This window comes from Fukomys damarensis, unplaced genomic scaffold (genome assembly GCF_012274545.1).
Source record: "Fukomys damarensis isolate Sample0158 unplaced genomic scaffold, DMR_v1.0_HiC HiC_scaffold_24, whole genome shotgun sequence".
In the NCBI taxonomy this organism is placed as follows: domain Eukaryota; kingdom Metazoa; phylum Chordata; class Mammalia; order Rodentia; family Bathyergidae; genus Fukomys; species Fukomys damarensis.
The window spans coordinates 16,645,110-16,662,818 of record NW_022900936.1 but is presented as its reverse complement, the minus strand read 5'-3'; the positions used below and the strand labels follow the sequence as shown (position 1 = coordinate 16,662,818).

The following is a 17,709-nucleotide window of genomic DNA, read 5'->3' as shown; positions in this document are numbered from 1 at the left end:
GTTCTTGCAAGAGAAAAACAAAAGACTTCAAGATATGAGCGAGGCATTGCAAAAATGGGCTTGTTGTTTTATGGCCTTTTTAAGGAGAGTCTGAATGTGTCTACCTCTCCATGTTAACTGGACTCCTGTCACATCTGCAGTAGAAAAGAACTAGCAGGTTCAAACTGAAAGTAGCAGTGTCCCTGATATAATACAGATGTGAAACACCGTTTGCTTTTTTATAACAGACTACTGGGGGAAGACTAAAAGCCAAAACTAGGAAGGTAATAATCTCTTATATATTTCACTACCTACATGGCAAATGTACATGTTATATCTTAAATTACCATTTTATGGAGTTTCCTGACTCTAAATATAAGCAATTAAATTGCTATATATATCTTATTGAACACTTTTTACCTTACTGAGTATGTACTCATCATCATGTTTACTCTGGCCTATTTTCAATTTTATTTAGTTTTGCTCACTAAAGTAGTTTCATTAACTATCTACTATGTGCAGGGCCTCGAGGTAGACGTTACTGCCGACATTAGGATGAGCTGTAGTACAGTAGGGGCATTTCTCTGTTCATATACTTAAAAGTAGACACCACTATAGATCTCTACACCACCTCTCTTTGAAACAAGAGAGATTCCATTTCCATTCCTTCCCAGAGCATATTCTGGGTTGTCAGAACAGTAAGGTACTATGGCATCTTATGAGTAAAGGTGAAGGTTGCTGCGAAATATTCTACAAGGTACAGAAAGCCTTCAAAACAGGGAATTACTCAGCCTCAGAGATCAGGAGTGTTGAGCTTCAGAAACTCTGCAGTAGCCCAAGCCAACAGTAGATGGACTGACATTTTGTCATTCTGCCCAACAAGTCTGCTATGCAGCATTACCAGAAATCCCGGATAACAAATGGTACTGAATTTCCAGAAGGGAGAGAGCAATGAGAACTCTCCAGGAAGAACTTTCCTCTGCTTATACCATGAAACTTGAAGGAGTTGAGGTCATGTGTAAACAATGAGAAATTTCTGTCCAATGTCTATGATACCTTCATATTGTTTTAGAAATTATATCCTATAAAAACACATACAATTTGGGCCAGGGATTTAGCTCAGTATCTCTGCACCCTGCTTTCTAAGCGTAAGGTCCTGAGTTCATTCCCTGATACCAAAAAAAACAAAATAAAACACATACAATTTAACAAAAATTGATAACGTCACACTCATTGTCATCCAACCGTCCTAACATTAGAAAATAAATGCAGTATACCCAAAAGTAGCCTACAGCTACTTTTTTTTTTACAATGTAGTCTCTGAATTTTTAAAAAATTTGGGCTGATACCTTGATGGCTGGGGAGATTTCTTGAACATTGTTTTTATATGAGGTCCATTCATTCTTAGCTCCCTTAACTTTTTGCTCTTCTACTAAAAGAATCACAAAAGGTCAGGCATGTTGGAAGAGGTAGCTGGAAACCAGATAAACTTTCAGAAAGACAAAAATGGTTTAGTGAAGACAGAAGCAGGTGCTCAGTAAAAAGGCTTCAACTTCAGTTCCCAGTACTGCTTGAGAGAAAAGAGGGGAGAGAGAAGGGACAGGGAGAGGGAGAGCGGAGGCTCTGTATGTGTGCATTCTCTGTCTTTTCTGTGGCTTCACTCTTCAGTCTCATGTTTGGGGCAACCTAATTATCAAAGTGAGCTCGCTATATCAGGACGATCAAACTACCAAGAAAAATGATGTGTTTCACTCTAACTCTTAAAACAGAATGCACCGAACACCTCACAACCAATGGCTGCCTTGCCGCAGGGCACAAAATAACAGGCAGCCACCTGTCATATCTATGGTCAGCACTGGCACCAGTTCTCTTGACATGAAAGGGAATGCTATGCCCTGGTAGAGGAATATCAGTGCATCCTATCTGACTTAGTCAAATAGGGAGGTACAGGTCTGAGGCTTGCTCTCAAAGAAGGGGCATTATCTTTTGCCCTGTTCCCAAATACTTCTTGGAGCTTTGTATCTTTTAGATATAGACATAGATATAGATATAGATATAAATATAGGTATGGATATAGATATAGATTTACCTCTGAGATCAATGCAAGGGACTCTGATTTATGATGCTTATTGGATTCACCATATTTGATACTCATCCTCTAGTAAATTCCTTTTCTTCCTTGATAATCATTCAAACGCCAGTTTCTCTACAATGCATCAGGGAAAATTCCTGTCTCCAGGCTAAACATTTTCCTCTTCCATGCCTTCAAAGTTCCTTCCCAGCTGCAGACTCATTTGTCTCCAGAATGGTGCAGGGGCAGCTGGAAACAACATGAGACAGGCCCCCTGCGTCCTATCACCCAGTGTGATGCTCTTACCTAGCAGCGCCTCATCCGTGTTGCAGGTGTGTGTGGCAGCAAACAAAATGATGCTCCTCCCAGATTATGGTAACCGGAGGAGGAGAACAATAATTAATTCTGTAAGGTCAATCACCAAAACCAAGACAAGAAATACTTAGATCAAACTTTCTAACTTCATCATCATATGCAATAGTTTGAGTTACCTATTAGGGTCTTTCTCTGTCCATTTAGTAGAAGGATTTCTACAAGGGTTAAAATAACCTACAAGAAATAAAACTCTAGGGCTGGGGATTTAGCTCAGTGGTGCTGTGCCTACCTCGCAAGCCCAAGGTCCCCCAGTTTGATCCCTGGTAACAAACAAACGAAAAAAGAAATAAAACTCTATCATGAAAAGTAACAGCATTTAAGACTATATTATTCAGTTTTTAGCTGAACATAAAGATTTAACTGCAGATATTTTAATATGTCATATATTTGCAAAAATAATTTTAAGCAAGAAACCAAGTTGAAGCTACTTTAATCATAACATAATACTGTTCATAAAAATTAGCACTATATACCAATAGATAATGGATGCCTCATATCTATGTTTTTTGTAATTAAAAAAGGCAATTGTTAGGACTGGGGATGTAGCTCAGTGGTAAAGTACCTGCCTGGCAAGCATGAAGCTCTGAGTTCAGTTCCCAGTACAAAAAAAAAGGCAATTGTAGGCTTACCTTTGACATTATTAATGAGTATTCAACATTAGTTTCCTAATGTTCAAAATTCATTTGTGTATTAGAATGACAATTATAATACAGCAGCTATAGCTAACTGAGCACTTAGTATCTAACAGAACTGTGCTAAATGTTTCCAAGGATTACTTCAATTAATTCTCACCAAATAGTTAATATTGGGTAGCTATTACTAATCCCCATTTAGAGGGAAGCAATGAGGATTAAACATTATTTAAATTGTACAAATGTGCAGTTAGGCTGTATGTAGAGCCAAGAATCAAATCTGGGCAGTCTATGCTTGAAAAAAAAAACCACTTACCGGATATTACTGTACATGCTTTTAATACAGATTTTTCTAAAGTCATTCACACAACGAAGATGAAAGGTAATACTGCCATTACACTGCATACATGAAAAGCACGTTACTTAACAGTTCTCTCTTAAGTGTTCTAAGACAAGCTCTTAGGATACTTGCCTGCCCCGAGCCATAAAGAATCAAAAGGAAAAGCAGAACACAAGCAAAAAAAAAAAAAAAAACCCCACAAGAAAAACCAAAAACCACCACCAACAACAAAACTACCTGGGGGGTGGTGCATGGAAATCCAATTGTGGTAGTACCTGAAATATAAAGACCTCTATAGTTTGCCTATGGACAACAGCAAGGGTTAGCAAATATTTCCTGCAGAGGCCAGATAGTACACATTTTCAGTTCTGCTGGCTACAATGCCTTTCTTGAAATGAGTCAACTCTGTTCTACTACATGAATATAGCCATAGACAATATGTAAATAATCTGGCTGGGAGTTTCCCCAAAAAATCTTTAGTTTAGAAAATGGAAAACATGTCCTTTTAGGTCCATGGACCACAGTTTTCTGATTCCTAATTATTATTATTTACTGACCTTTGATCCTACACTTTCAATAAAAATTTTAAAATTCTGAAAATGCTCAATGTAGAAAAATATAAGAGAAGTACATGCCAACAGCAAAGGAATAAGCACATACAAAGGAACACAAGTTAGATGAATAGTGTGCATTCATGAAGAAAAGAAAAGTAAAAGTGTAATTTAGGCATTCATATAACAGAAATACACTGGCCCATTCAGGTCCAAAGCCTGGTTTATCACTGACCAAGTTATTTCACTGTGCACAATTTTTTAAAAGTTTCTCTAGATCTCAGTTGGTTTGGTAAAACCTGGGTGGTGGAGGTGGTGCAATATTTCCTCCAAATAGCAAAATTACAAGGGTTAAAAGACAAATCCCTTGGTGGTGCTGTGCCTGCCTGGCAAGTGAAAGGTCCAGAGCTTAATCCCTTGTACCCCCCCGCAAAAAAAAAGACAGATCCCTAATTTAAAGAGCAAGGGGCCTGGTGAATCTGAAAACATATCTGCAATAAAGAGTTCCAGTGTGTACCTGCTATAAGATCCTAGCAAGTGAAACCATGTCTGCTCTGCCCCTATTATCTTTCTATAGTGGCAAAGTATCTAACATGCTGAGCTTGACTCTGAGCCCAGTGGACCCATCCCTTACTTTTCTACTGTAAATTTGTGCTTTAATGTAACAGTAGCCAGCTGGGCATCTCCATACCTTTCCATGAGAGATACTGGAAGCAATCTACGTGTTTACTCACTTGGTATGATGAACAGCAAGGTATGTGCACATGTGCAAAAATGACAAAATGGGATATCGGCCCACGTTACACTGTTTCTGCATATATTTACCCGAGCATCACAGTGGGTCCAACAGACACATACCACTCCAGGATTTGTTTTAAAAAGTTTTCTTGGGCTGGGGATTTAGCTCTGTGGTTCTGCCAGCTGCCTCACAAGTACTAGGTCCTGAGTTCAAACCCCAGGCCTAAAAACTAAATTTAAAAATTTTTAAAGTTCTCTTTTTATTTTTTGGTAGAAGTAGCCCAATTCAGTTCATTGGCTTTCAATTTAGACATGTATCCTGAAGCTCAGCCATCAGGTCGGCCCTTATTCACATAATAATAAATGGAATGATGTTGTAACAGACTTGTTGCTCACATCACCCAAACTAATCAGAAAGTGACATTCAACAATTGGCTTACCAGTTTCCAATTGATGATACATTTGCTAACAGAGCACAAGTTGGCCAGTACAGGAAATGTACACAGGAACAAAGCAAAAATTCCAAATAAAATGTTGCATTTTCCAAACAGAATTGTATAGTATTATCGTTGGAGTTCAGAAAGATTTATACAGGCCTCATATATGGCAAAGAAAAACAAACTGGTACTGCTGATGTTAACATCGCACCAAGATGAAAATATCGATAGGGAAACTTGGACAAAACAGAGAGGCCTGAGATGGTAACTTTCTACAACAAAAGTAAAGATGGAGGAGATGTTGTTAATGAGTTATGTGGCAACTATGATGTTACTCAGAACACAAAGCATTAGCCTGTAGTTATTTTCACTTGATCCTAAACGTGTGGCATAAATAGTTTGATAGTTTACAAAGATAACAAGTGCAAAATACCAAGGAGAAAATTTCATAGAGGACTGGGAATGGAAATCCTAAGCGGTCATTTACAGCAGACGGAAAACAGAACTTTTGTGTCCAGGAAACTATGCAAAAAAATTAGAGAGCACACTGATGACCATGGAGGATGAGCAGCACAAAGACCTATTACCACAGCAGGAAAATCAAAAAGAGTCAACTATGCCCTATAAGAAAGGACAGGACAACAAAACATACATGGTATCAATGCAAGCGATACTTGTGTTTGGAACATGCAGTTGTCAAGTGTGAAGACTGACTTGGGCGTGACAGTTGAAGCTAAGATTATTTCTGTGGTAGACTTTTGCTTCTGTTTACACTGTAGTTCACATAGGTTTTTATTTCTGATGCTATCTCTCTGGTTTTGCAAGCAAGTAAAGAGCTGATGTGAAATGCTGATGTCTATTCTAAGCACTCATTAGGTGTTTGATATTTTATTTTATTGGTATCTTATTTCCCTGTTATGTGCATGTTGCACAATGTAGCAGGAAGTTCCTGACAAAACAAGAATACAAGAGAGGTGAGAAGAATGGCCTGCCACATAGGAAGGAAAACTAAGCACATGTGCTGTCAGTGTAAGCTAGATGTGTGCATGGAACATGCAGTTGTCATGTGTGAAGACTTCCTTCGGTGTAACAAATGAAGCTAAACTTATTTTTGTTGCAGAATTCTATTAGTATTTTCATTGTAGTTCATACAGGAATTTATTTCTAATCTTATCTTTCAGGTTTTGTAAGCAAGTACACAGCTGATGTGAAAATGTTGATGTGTATTCTAAATGCATAATATATTAAGAATTCACTACCTTATTTTAAGGCTTATTTTCAGCCCATAACAAGGCTACTTGTAGTATGAGTTTTACAAAGTAAGCAATCAGGTATGATTGAATTTGCTTTCCACTAGGGAAAAAACACAGTTCATTTTCTACATTAACAAAGTGGAAGTAAAGTTCTACCTCTCTAACATTACCATCTAAAACTTCTACATCATTATTAGAATAAGCTAGGAATACACCACCAAGCCAAACCAAACCGGACAAGGCCAGACCAGACATATCCTGCATGGACATAACATGCCATAGCATGTTCCTTTGAGGCCCTTTCTCAGAAATATTTGCTTTAGTTACAGCTTTTGCCCACTTTAGGAATCTTGGATGAAATGGTTAGATTTTTATTAAAGGGTTCTCTTTTTTTCTGATGTTAATAGTTGTGCCTTTAAGTAACCAGACATTTGCTTTTAGGTCATTTTTATTACTTATCCTGCCATCGATGTTACTGTTTATCTTTTAAGGTTAGTTGTTTTAAATCTTCTAGTTTTTTTTTAAAATTCTATTAATTGCCTTTGTCTGTGTTCTCCACTTTAAAATCTACAATGCTACATGCAAAACTGAAAAGCAAAATTCACTAATTTGGAAGATAACAAAACTGTATCATTTCGAGAGAACTCTTTCTTGGTCTAGAATATAGACCTACGTTTATGTGGCATCCCTCATTACGTTTACCTTGTTCATCTACCACTTTAACAAGAGTAACATCAAATCAAGATTTCTTCACTGCCTACTAGAAAAATCTGCAGCATGTAGTAGATCATGAACTAATACTTGTTGTATTGGTCACTCTCAGTTAATGTCCAAACTTTCCAGGCTAGAATTGACGGCCTCCCCTCTTTGGTCCCAACCTAATTTCCTCAAACCCTTGCTCTGCTTTAATTACACCAACATTGTCTCCTGAACATGCCGTATACCTTGCTATAGCACCTCGTTTGTTTTGTTTATACTTTACAACAAAATCCATCACCAACAAGCCACCAGCCTGCCTTCTAGTTCTAGTTCAAATGCCACCTCCTACATGGAACCTTCTTTAAACAATCTGGTAGTTTTCTTAAACTTTTTCATATTTTAAGTAAAACAGATGACTTTTATTTCTCTGGCTTTGATTTCCTACTAGATCATAACATCCCTGAGGGTCTACTATCCTGTGTGTGCTCGTCATATGTTTTACGTAGTCTGGCAAAATGGCTTTATAGCAGAGAGTTCTAAAAACTAGTCTATATATTGCACAAATGAGCTTTAATTATTATAGAATTAAATCTTGATCTTGATGGAGAGCTAAGAACTTGACTGAGTCTCATGGCAGAATACTAGGTACTGTAATTTGCAATCACACTGTTTGGATTTCAAGAAGCCCTACAAAATCTATCTTTCTCAGTGAGGAAATCAGAGCTAATGAATTCATTTGACCTGATCTGTCACTGTTGGTCCCAAAAGGTTTTGAAAAATACTCAGGAAAAGGAGGTCTTGGGCATTAGAAGAGCACTGGTTCAAATGAAATATAGGCATCTACTTGTACATTCTTCATGCGCTGAAATAAATCAAAAAATGTCATTAAGTATGAAATGATAAAGTCAAACAACGCATGTACAACTATGTGCTCTTTTTTAAAGAAAGCATAATACCTTTGTTGGATTTTGAGCTAACTCTGTTCATTTCAGAATAGTCTGAATTATAAAAGGAGCAATTTTTAAAAATGAAGAACCTCAAAAACACTGTTAAGTAAAAGAAGTCAGAAACAAAAGACTATGGATTGTATGCTCCTAGTTTTATTAAATGCTCAAAAGAGGGCAAATCTATTGAGACAAATAGTTATCAAAATTTGCTAGGGATTCAGAGTGAGTACAGGGATCAAGTATGAATAGGACGAGGACTCTTACTGGAGAAATGAAGTATCCTCAGAATGGGCTATGGTGATGGCTATATAACTTAATAAAACAAGGTTACAATTAATGAATCCTGCAGTATGTAAATTATACCTCAATAAACTGTTTAAAAATGCAACAAAGACCGGGGATTTGGCTCAATGGTTCTGCTGCCTGCCTTGCAAGTACAAGGGGCCGAGTTCAATCCAGGGTACCAAAAAAAAAGAATAAATAAATAAAAATGCAACAAAGCAAAAGCAACTATTAGTAATGAATGTGCTTCAGGCAGAAAAAAGTAGCCCATTGTAAGCTCTAATGTAAAGAGAGTTGAATCACTATACCTTAATAAAAAGTGAGAGGAAGCCTTATAACATTTGTGGATGAAAATAAAAATATTAGCAAACACTGAAGTTCAATCAGGCTATATTCTTTCAATATGTCTCTTCAAAACAAATATATATTCTTCAAGCAACTCAACCTCAAAATTAACAGCTGCTATTACATGCTGGCTATTTAATGTAAATTAAATACTTGTTTTTATTGCATGAGGACCAAAGGAAGGCTTTTAGTTTTTCTTTTTTTGGTTCACAGCAGTTTCAACAGGAATATTAATTTAACAGAAGGAGACAGTTTCAGACGCGAGTACCACACCTTCTTCTTGAGTGCACTATCATGTCGCTCAACTAAACAAGTGAAATGTAACACAAAGCATTCAAATTCCATTTTGTAGCAGCAGCAAATGTCCTTCTTTAATAAAAGTGAAGTACCCACTCACAAAACTAAAAATGTATCAGGAACTTTCCATAAGCCCCACATGCTGCAGGGTACCCGCTGGCTGCAGTCCACCCCATCAAACAATGAGCTCAAGGAGCTCATGGTCTCACTGGTGAAGGCTGCAGACAGTGCCGTGCAGTAAGTGCCCACTACCAGGGGAGTGACAAGGTCAGATGGCTCACATCTGTCAAATGACATGACACCCAGTTAGGTGTCAATGGCACACGCAAGGTACAGAATTGACTGCATCGTCAGTAAGTTATATGGTTTGAAATTAATTGTTAGACTGCTTGATAAAACATACCCCCCCTAAAAAATCAACAAGTATGAGAAGCCTTATATTATAATTCTTTAAAAAAGTTTCGGGTGGGAAGGCAATGGTGGTAGGGCAGATTTAAATTTCAAAGTCCAGTATAATGTTTTCTTCTATCCTAAGAAATTAAAAAAAAAAAAAAAATCCAAGCAATCAGTGGATTACCTCGAACCACCTCTTCCACAGACTCTGTGGTGGTGGTGGTGGTGGTGGTGGCTATGCTGGTGGTTTTCTCTGTGGCCTCTTCATAGGGTTCCTCGGCCTCTTCCTCTCCCTCATCACCATCCTCCACATCCTCATCATCATCGGCTTCCTCTTCCTCAACATCTGCCACTTCTTCCTCCTCTGTTACCTCCACTACTTTGTCTTCACTGTAAGAGCAAACAGAAATAATTGTAATAGCCAAACAAATCTCAGGGAAGGAACAATAATCAGCAAGACATTTTCGTAATTTGACAGGGATTATGGCAATAAAGAAAAACTACACACAGAGCTTAAAGCCAGCAAGTTTAAGGATAAATTCCAGCTCAGCAGGTCTGAGAAACTCTTCGCTCTTGGACACACCTCCTCTTAGTTTATACAGATGCAAAAGAGAGTATTATGATTTCAACAATATGACATTCTAGAAAAGGCAAAGTTACGGAGACTCGAAAGAGATCAGTGATTCTCCATGTTAAAGGAGAGGGCAGAAGGGAGAAGTGAGTGGGAGCATAAAGGACTTCTAAGGTGGTGAAACTATTCCTCGATACCTGGCATTATGTCTTTGTCAAAACTCACAGAGTGGACACCACCAAAGGGAAGTAAAACATAAAATATGAATATGAATTAATGGTAATGCTTCAATATTGGTTCAGCTGCACCACACAAAGGCAAAATGTTAGGAACAGAGAGAGCTGGAGATGAGAGGAGGTAGAAAAGAATCTTTGTATTTCTATTGATATTTTCCACAACTTAAAACTGTTCTAAAAAAGACTATCAAAGGAGGAGGGAAGGATTATCAAAATCAAGTTTAGTGTATTACAGGAATTATTCTCATGTGAGAAAGAACCACACAGCACATATGCACGGAGTGTGGGTGTGGACTGGTTCAGAAACTACTTCAGTAAGCTTAACTGCATACAGAAGTGGGAGAAGAAATTGACTTAAACACCCCGTGGTGGGGATGCCTGCTGAGCTACGAATTTGAGCTCTCTACTTTGTTAATTGCTTACGTCTACAGCATAACAAATATTTCATTGGTTCTCAAATTTCAGCAAGCACTCATGATCGCCTAGAAAGCTGATTAAAACACAGACCACCAGGCCCCAACTCCAGAGTTTCTGAATCAGTGGGTCTGGGATGCATTCTGAGAATGTACATTTTGGACAAGTATCCAGGTAATGCTGACAGTTTGGCAGGGAGCAAGATATTTTTTCATTGAAATCTTTAAAAAAATATTTATTAGTACATGTTTGTAGTGCATAATGATTACATTCACTGTGCGGAGTTGGCACATGTACATAACACATCTTAAATTTTTTTCATCCCTTCCCCTTCCCCTGCCCTTCCTCCTTCTCCCTCTCTTAGTGAGCAAGATTTTGAGAACTGGTGAAACACACAACTCTGAGAACAATGGCATGAGACAACCAGTAACCCACAGTAACATGTGCAAGAGGATCAGACATACCATATATGGCATTAAATACCTATGTGCTCAAGCACAAATGGTGAGTAATAAATCACCAAGACTCGAAAACAAAAGGAGGATGTGTCCAGGAAAAAATTTAAAAGGCCTATTAAATCCTTGTGTTAATCATGTGCAGACCCGTACTAGGGCATTGGAGAGAAGATAATGGAAGACAGAGTATCAGTGTTAGACAGTAAAGGTCTATGGCATATTACCTGGCAAGAGAGGAGAGGAAGAGATAACCTCGATCAGATCACAAAACCAAGGAAACCAGGAAAAAGACTTGGATGTGGAAGAGGACTTCCAAGTTCATGAGCAGCTTCCATTTTGAGAAGAACCACAGCAACGGGGTAGAGGGCTGCCGTGTTATCATTCAAACGTCCCCACAACAAAATAAAGTGCAGGGGCGTTATTAACCTGGAACTGACTCTAGCCAACAAAGAGAAGCTCACTGTCGGGAAAAGCGATAGGAAACTGCAATGTTTGTCTCAGCCACGCTGTGAGGTCTTGAAACAGCGTAGGTCCAGTGATGGAGGAGATCACATTTCAAACGTGTGAAGGAAGAACGGTATGATTCCACCCCTGGCCTAGGATGGCTCCACAAAGATGAAAGGCTTTCAAAATTCAACATCTGATAGTCAACCCAAGAAATTCTGCTGAGAGAACAAAGGGAAAGTATGTAGAGACGAACATGTATTAGAGGGAATTCTTTGGTTACTTCAGATAAAGAATTTTTTTACATGTTGTATAAAGATATGTATAACCAATGCCCTGGGAATATCTACCTGTGACTACATATGTTGCAAGCATAGGATAAAGAATTTTTTCCAAATTTCTATTAAAAGGTGTCTGCCCCCCCCTTCTAACTCTGGTTAAATCTAATGCAAGGGTAATGAATCATCCAGAGTGGTCTGAAGCATTTGGCTGTAAAGAACAAAAAGCAACTTATTAAGCAGAGTAATTTAATTATACGTTTATATATTACATAGAAGCCCCTACCCGGTTATTTTTACATTTCCATAAGACTATGAAGAACTATGTGGAAAGACGGAGGCGAACACTAGCACTGATAACAGACAATAGAAGCCTTCAATTGCTTACGGGTAAATGGGGTAAAATAATTGATTTGCTGACTGACTACAGAAACATTTCTGCAAAGTCTACTTGAGGTAACATTTCAAAAGGATACTAAATTTGACAGTTGCTTAGCTGTCCCAAAATGTACTGCTTTGGCATTCATCTACAGAATCTCAAAATAAAAAATAAAGGTGACCTGATATATATATCATCAGTTTACTGATACGTCTTCTTTATTCAATCCAAATCATAAGCACGATATTGTTTATTTGTCCCATTTAAGTGGAAAATCAAAGCAAAGCCACAAAGAAAAGTTAAAACGAGATCAAGGCAGTATCCTCCTTAAACCAGGAACTGTGCACACAATCTTACAGCCCGACTAGAGTAACAGTGTCTAAGTGTCTGATGTGGGCTTAAGACAGCACCGTGCTGCCGGGTGGCATGGTGAAAACAACACCCTCCCCAGCCTTTTCTGTTATTACTGGAATGTTGCTCTTAAAGCTCCACACAGAAAGCATGCCTGTGAAAACAGCTGTTTCAAGTGATCAGCATTCTGCCACACGTCTGGCCATGAAAGAGGGTAAATTACATGCCCATCATCTATCACTGCATCTGCCTGCGCAATTTACTGGCATAATAACACGGGGCAGGGAGAGATAACAGTTCAACTGGCTGAGGAATTAAATTACTTGGCCTGAGAAAACTCAGGTCCAGTTCTTACTACCATGCTTTGATTTCTGGAATTAAATTTAGATGTCCATGAATTCAATTATCTATTTGCACACTGTTTAAAAGAGATGATGCTGCATCTTCCCTAAGAATACTAAATATACCAAAATTACAACTTTTAATTGCAGTTTTCATGAGTACCGGGAAACACTAAAAGGAAAATAATTACTTTCCACTGTCATTTCACATGTCAAACAATTGTTCTGTGATGTGACCAAGGCAAGGCGATTTTGAAAGCTCAGAGGAGGTATAGGAAACCTCAAGGAGGGGCTGGGCATGTAGCTCAGTGGTGCCGCGCCTGCCTGGCAAGGGCAAGGTTATGAGTTCAATCCCTGTAACAAACAACAAAACAAAACAAAAAATGAAAACTTGTGAGGTAGCAGTTTATGGAATTTTAAAGCTGAGCATCACAGAACAACTTCCTACAAAACTCACAGTAGAACATTCACTTGATAACACGGTAGAATATTCATAACACACTCACAAACTTTAAAGGCTGCCAATCTAGAGCAATTGGACTTTACAGATTTTACATACTAATAGTAACAAATGCATACTATCTGAATGAATGAGAAAACTATCTGAAAGTGCTGACCATTCCAGGAGCATCTGAATGTAATAAAGAAGTCAAAGGGACACAGCTACAAGGCAATAAATCACTGATGGTAAAATTTTATGCGTCAGCATGCAAGAGTTCTCACTGGCAAAGGAGTAACTGTTTTGCAAAGGTGACGCCTTTTATTTCTAAATAAAGGCTGACCTTGTTATAATTCTACTTGCAGCTGCCTCCTGATAGTTTCTTTAGATAGTATGATTCACACACCACTTCTAATTCCTTCGTATCAAATCTTGCACAACAATTCACCACTGACATTCTCCAGAAAGTCATCAAACATTCTAGAAAAGACAAAATTAGACAGTAAAAGGATCAGTGGCTACCAGGACTAAGAGGAAGGGGAAGATGGGCATGCAGAGCACAGAGAAGTAGAACTATTCTGTATGACAGTGTCATTAAACATCTGTCCAAACTTACAGGACGCACACCAAGGATGAACCCTAATGTAAACGATGGGAGTCTGGGTGACACTGATATGTCAGTGGAGGTTGAATAACTATAACAAATGTACCCGTGTGGTGGGCACGCTGGTGATGGTGGAGACTGCGGGTGGGGTGGTAAAGGGTACATGGGGCATCTCTATACCTCCTGCTCTATTTTGTTGTAAACCTAAAATGGCTCCCAAACAGGCTTTAAAAATAAATAAATAAGCAAATAAATAAATAAATAAATAAAAACTTCTCAAGGCTGTATTCATTCACAGTCTCTGTTCAGCCTTTTTCTTTCTATTGTAGGACAAATGACGGAGAGGAAAGGTCAGAGGGAACACTCTGATGTGAATGGAAATAATCACAGGATCTAGACTTCTGTAGTGACCAGGGAAGGGTGAAAACAACCCACATCTGTTCCCAAGATGCAACAACCAGGGCAAAGGCCAGGGAGCCAGATCTCCACGGGAAGCTGCTCAGGCCCATGAATGCTGGTATGGAAAAGAAGAAAGGGTCTCTGAGAGTGGCCTAGGGTCAGGAACAGAGACACAACAAAGCGGGTTTTGCACAAAGAAAAACAGATGATCCCCCCACCTCTGCCTTAGCTCTTAGGGCTGCCAGAGTTTTACAACTGCAAAGTACAATGGCTGGATAAGTCACTGTGTCCCAAAACAATGCAGTTTCTGAAATTACTGCTGTTAAATTAGGAAAATCAGAACTTGCAGAAAATGTGAACGAGAACTTGCAGAAAATGTGAACGGAAACTTGCTCTCTTTGCTTCTGAGGAAACATTCAAGAAAAAGCCATTATCTCTACTGTTTCAAGGCACCAATGAAGCCAAGCACAAGAGACATGCTAAGTTCATTTATACAAACTATGAAAACAGGCAAACATCGAGGCAGATAAACACAGGAGAGTCCGAAAACTGAGGTGGGAAGGGCAGGAGGGACCGGGGAGACTCCAGGTTCTGATTTGGTGTTGCCATCTGGTTGTATCCAGCTTTTATAAATCAAGCTGTACTATCTGTTTTATGTGCTCTTCGCTCTGCCCTCCAGGTAATTAAAAAAGGTTTGCAAGGAGGGAATTCTGCTAGACTAATGACTCAGTCTTTGTAAATAAATACTGTGTTATGAGGAACAGAAGGGGAAAAGTAATTATGATCTTAGTAGTTTTTAAATCTGTAGCTCCTTCTGTCATGGTCTCATGACAATAAAAAAAAGGTTGAATAAGTTAAATAGCTCACCTATATTGATTATTTCATTATTCCAATGATATTTTGTATTCAAAGGGCTCAATCTACTGTGTTTCCATGATTATGTTTTCTACTTTTATAATGTTGTAGAATTAGAATCTCTGTTACCTTTTGGTTGTATAATCTAAAAATTGATTCCAGTAAATTTATCTTTAGTGGTCTCCTTAATTTCACTACACAGTACTGTGATTTCTCTTTTAGTGGATTAGTTAACCATGGTGAGATGTGGTCTGAAATATTGAATGGAAAATTCCATAAATAAGCAATGCACAAGCCTAAAAGAACTTTTGTTAGAGTACATTTAATCTCTTCCTACACCTCGGTTATACATTAAACTTTATCATAGGCATATATATACAGGAAAAACATGGTATATGTAGGATTCAGGACTACTAAGATCTTGGGCATCCATAGAACATCTTGGAATAGTTATCCTAGGGTAAGGAGGGACTACTGTAGTTGGCTGCCTTGATGACATAAGTCCTTGCCGCAAATACTATCTGTCTGTTACCAAAATCATTCCTAACTCTTTTCTCCCTTTCCTGACTACACACATATATTGGTTAGTTTCCTACTGCTGGAACAAAATACTGTATCCACAATTTACAGGAGGAAAGTTTTGTTTTGACTCACAGTGTTAAGAGGATTCAGTCCATGGTTGGTTAATACCAAGGCAGAAACTTCATGGTAGAAGGGCATGGCCAAGGAAAGCTGCTAACCTCATGGCCAGGAAGCAGAAGCAAGGAAGAACAAGCGAAGAAGGAACCAAAGACCAAATATAGGCCCTAAAGTCATACCTCCAAGACCACTTCTTCCATTTAGGCCCCACCGTCTAACAGCCCAGTCAGCTATGAACCCATCAATGAGTCCACCCACTCATGAGCTTAGTGTTCTCAGAATTCAATCAACTCTCTAGAAGTCTCTTAAGCCACTCAAACTGACAATCAAGATTAACACCCCATATCCCTAGCTCTCTTGCAGCTAGGAAGGCCTTGTAACTGACACATTTCTGAATAATTAGATGCCAAGATACCTTAGGACTTCTTAATGCCTTCAGTGTCAGGGTTTCTTAGGTCTCTATGAACGTTTTTATTTTTCAGACGAAGAGATTAATTCTCAGTGGCCAGAGCTCTTTTATTTACCTTTCTACTCTTCCACATTTTCCCCAGAAAGGTCAAAAGGCACTGGTCAATCTTCGTGTGACTAACATAAACAGCAGTGGGCATACTGTCAGTTAAGCATAGTACAGTGGAAAGACAGTCAACTATCTGTGCGTTACTGTACCAACTCCAGCTCCCCACCACTGAAGATTGGACTGCCTATTTTTTGTAGCTAAAAATATTCCTTGTAGATGGCTTGCAAGTGAAGCTGGGGCCCCACATTAAGGAATTCCACCCTAGGATAACAAGATTGGAACACCAACAAAACATCAACAATGGACTCGGGCAACTAAGGGTGAGCTGCAGGCCACATCTTTTATCTTAAATCGGGCTGCAGTCCAATTCTTTAGTGACATTGTCTTATGTGACACCTGTTCTGAGTGAGAGATTCTACTCTCACTGCTGTATGAGACTGGGCATATTATATGCTTCGGAAATTCAAAGAAGAAAGTGATTCTTTTGAGCAAGAGATGCCTGAGAGGTAGGATGTGAAAGGTGGACATGGCAAGGGGCAGGAGTATCATTCAACACACAATCAGGAACAATAAGTAAGTTTGAATACCACAGAATTTCAAACGGGTGGTGAGCTTTAACAACGTGGTAGGCTAAATTGTACAACCAGGATATTATTTTATTTTTTCTTTAGTCAATGGATAGTTAAGCATATGAGTTCAAAAGGATACACACATGGAATATAGGCCCAAAATGGCAATGCATCCATTTATTCAATCACTGAACCATTCCATTCCATTAAAGCACCTCTGTACACCATATGTGAGTCATTCCATCAGCAATATTTATTGTACTTCTCATCGAGTACAGTTATTATTTAAGGCACTAGGGAACTGAACAAAAACAAGCTCCATTTTTTTGGGACCATACATTTAGCAGAAGAGGGACAATATGAACAGATAAATAAAAAATTATTTCAAATGGGAAATGGACTAATGTGCTAACAAGTGACTGTTTCAGATGTTTGGGGGGACATGGATACCATTTCAAATACAGTGGCCAGGGAAGGTCTCTGAGAGTCAGGAAATCAAGATTCCCAATACCAAGTGAGGCACTGGGAAAACAAGGGGGTGGATGGATGGGTAAGTCAAGATGAAGAGCAAATGAAGGCAAGGGCCAGCAGGATCAAGTGTAGTCAGAGCAGTGAACAAAGGGGAGAAGCATAAAGCAAGGGAGTGGGCGACACAGGCAGAGAGGGACCCAAGGCCGTGTCTGTGATGTACAACTGGAACCACTGGTTAGATTTCAGTCGTAACAATGACCGCTGCTGGGTGAAGTGGCATCTGGAGAAACAAGAGTGGACACTGAGGGCAAACACTGTGCCAGGGGCTAGGGATACCCTAGAAAGCAAGGGCAGCGTGTGGGGTAAATAACCCAAAGGGAAAGACAACACGCCCCCTACTTGTGTAAA

At 38.9% G+C, this 17,709-nt stretch overlaps 1 protein-coding gene across 6 annotated transcripts in view; it reads right to left on the bottom strand.

Moving 5' to 3' along the window:
- Positions 1-17,709, bottom strand: part of App (amyloid beta precursor protein) — a 186,755-nt gene that overhangs the window by 100,352 nt on the left and 68,694 nt on the right. For all 6 annotated transcript variants that reach the window (XM_010608564.1, XM_010608565.1, XM_010608566.1 and 3 more), the window contains exon 5: positions 9,524-9,729. In XM_010608564.1, the coding sequence (XP_010606866.1) occupies positions 9,524-9,729 (206 nt within the window). The remainder of the gene's footprint in view (positions 1-9,523; positions 9,730-17,709) is intronic.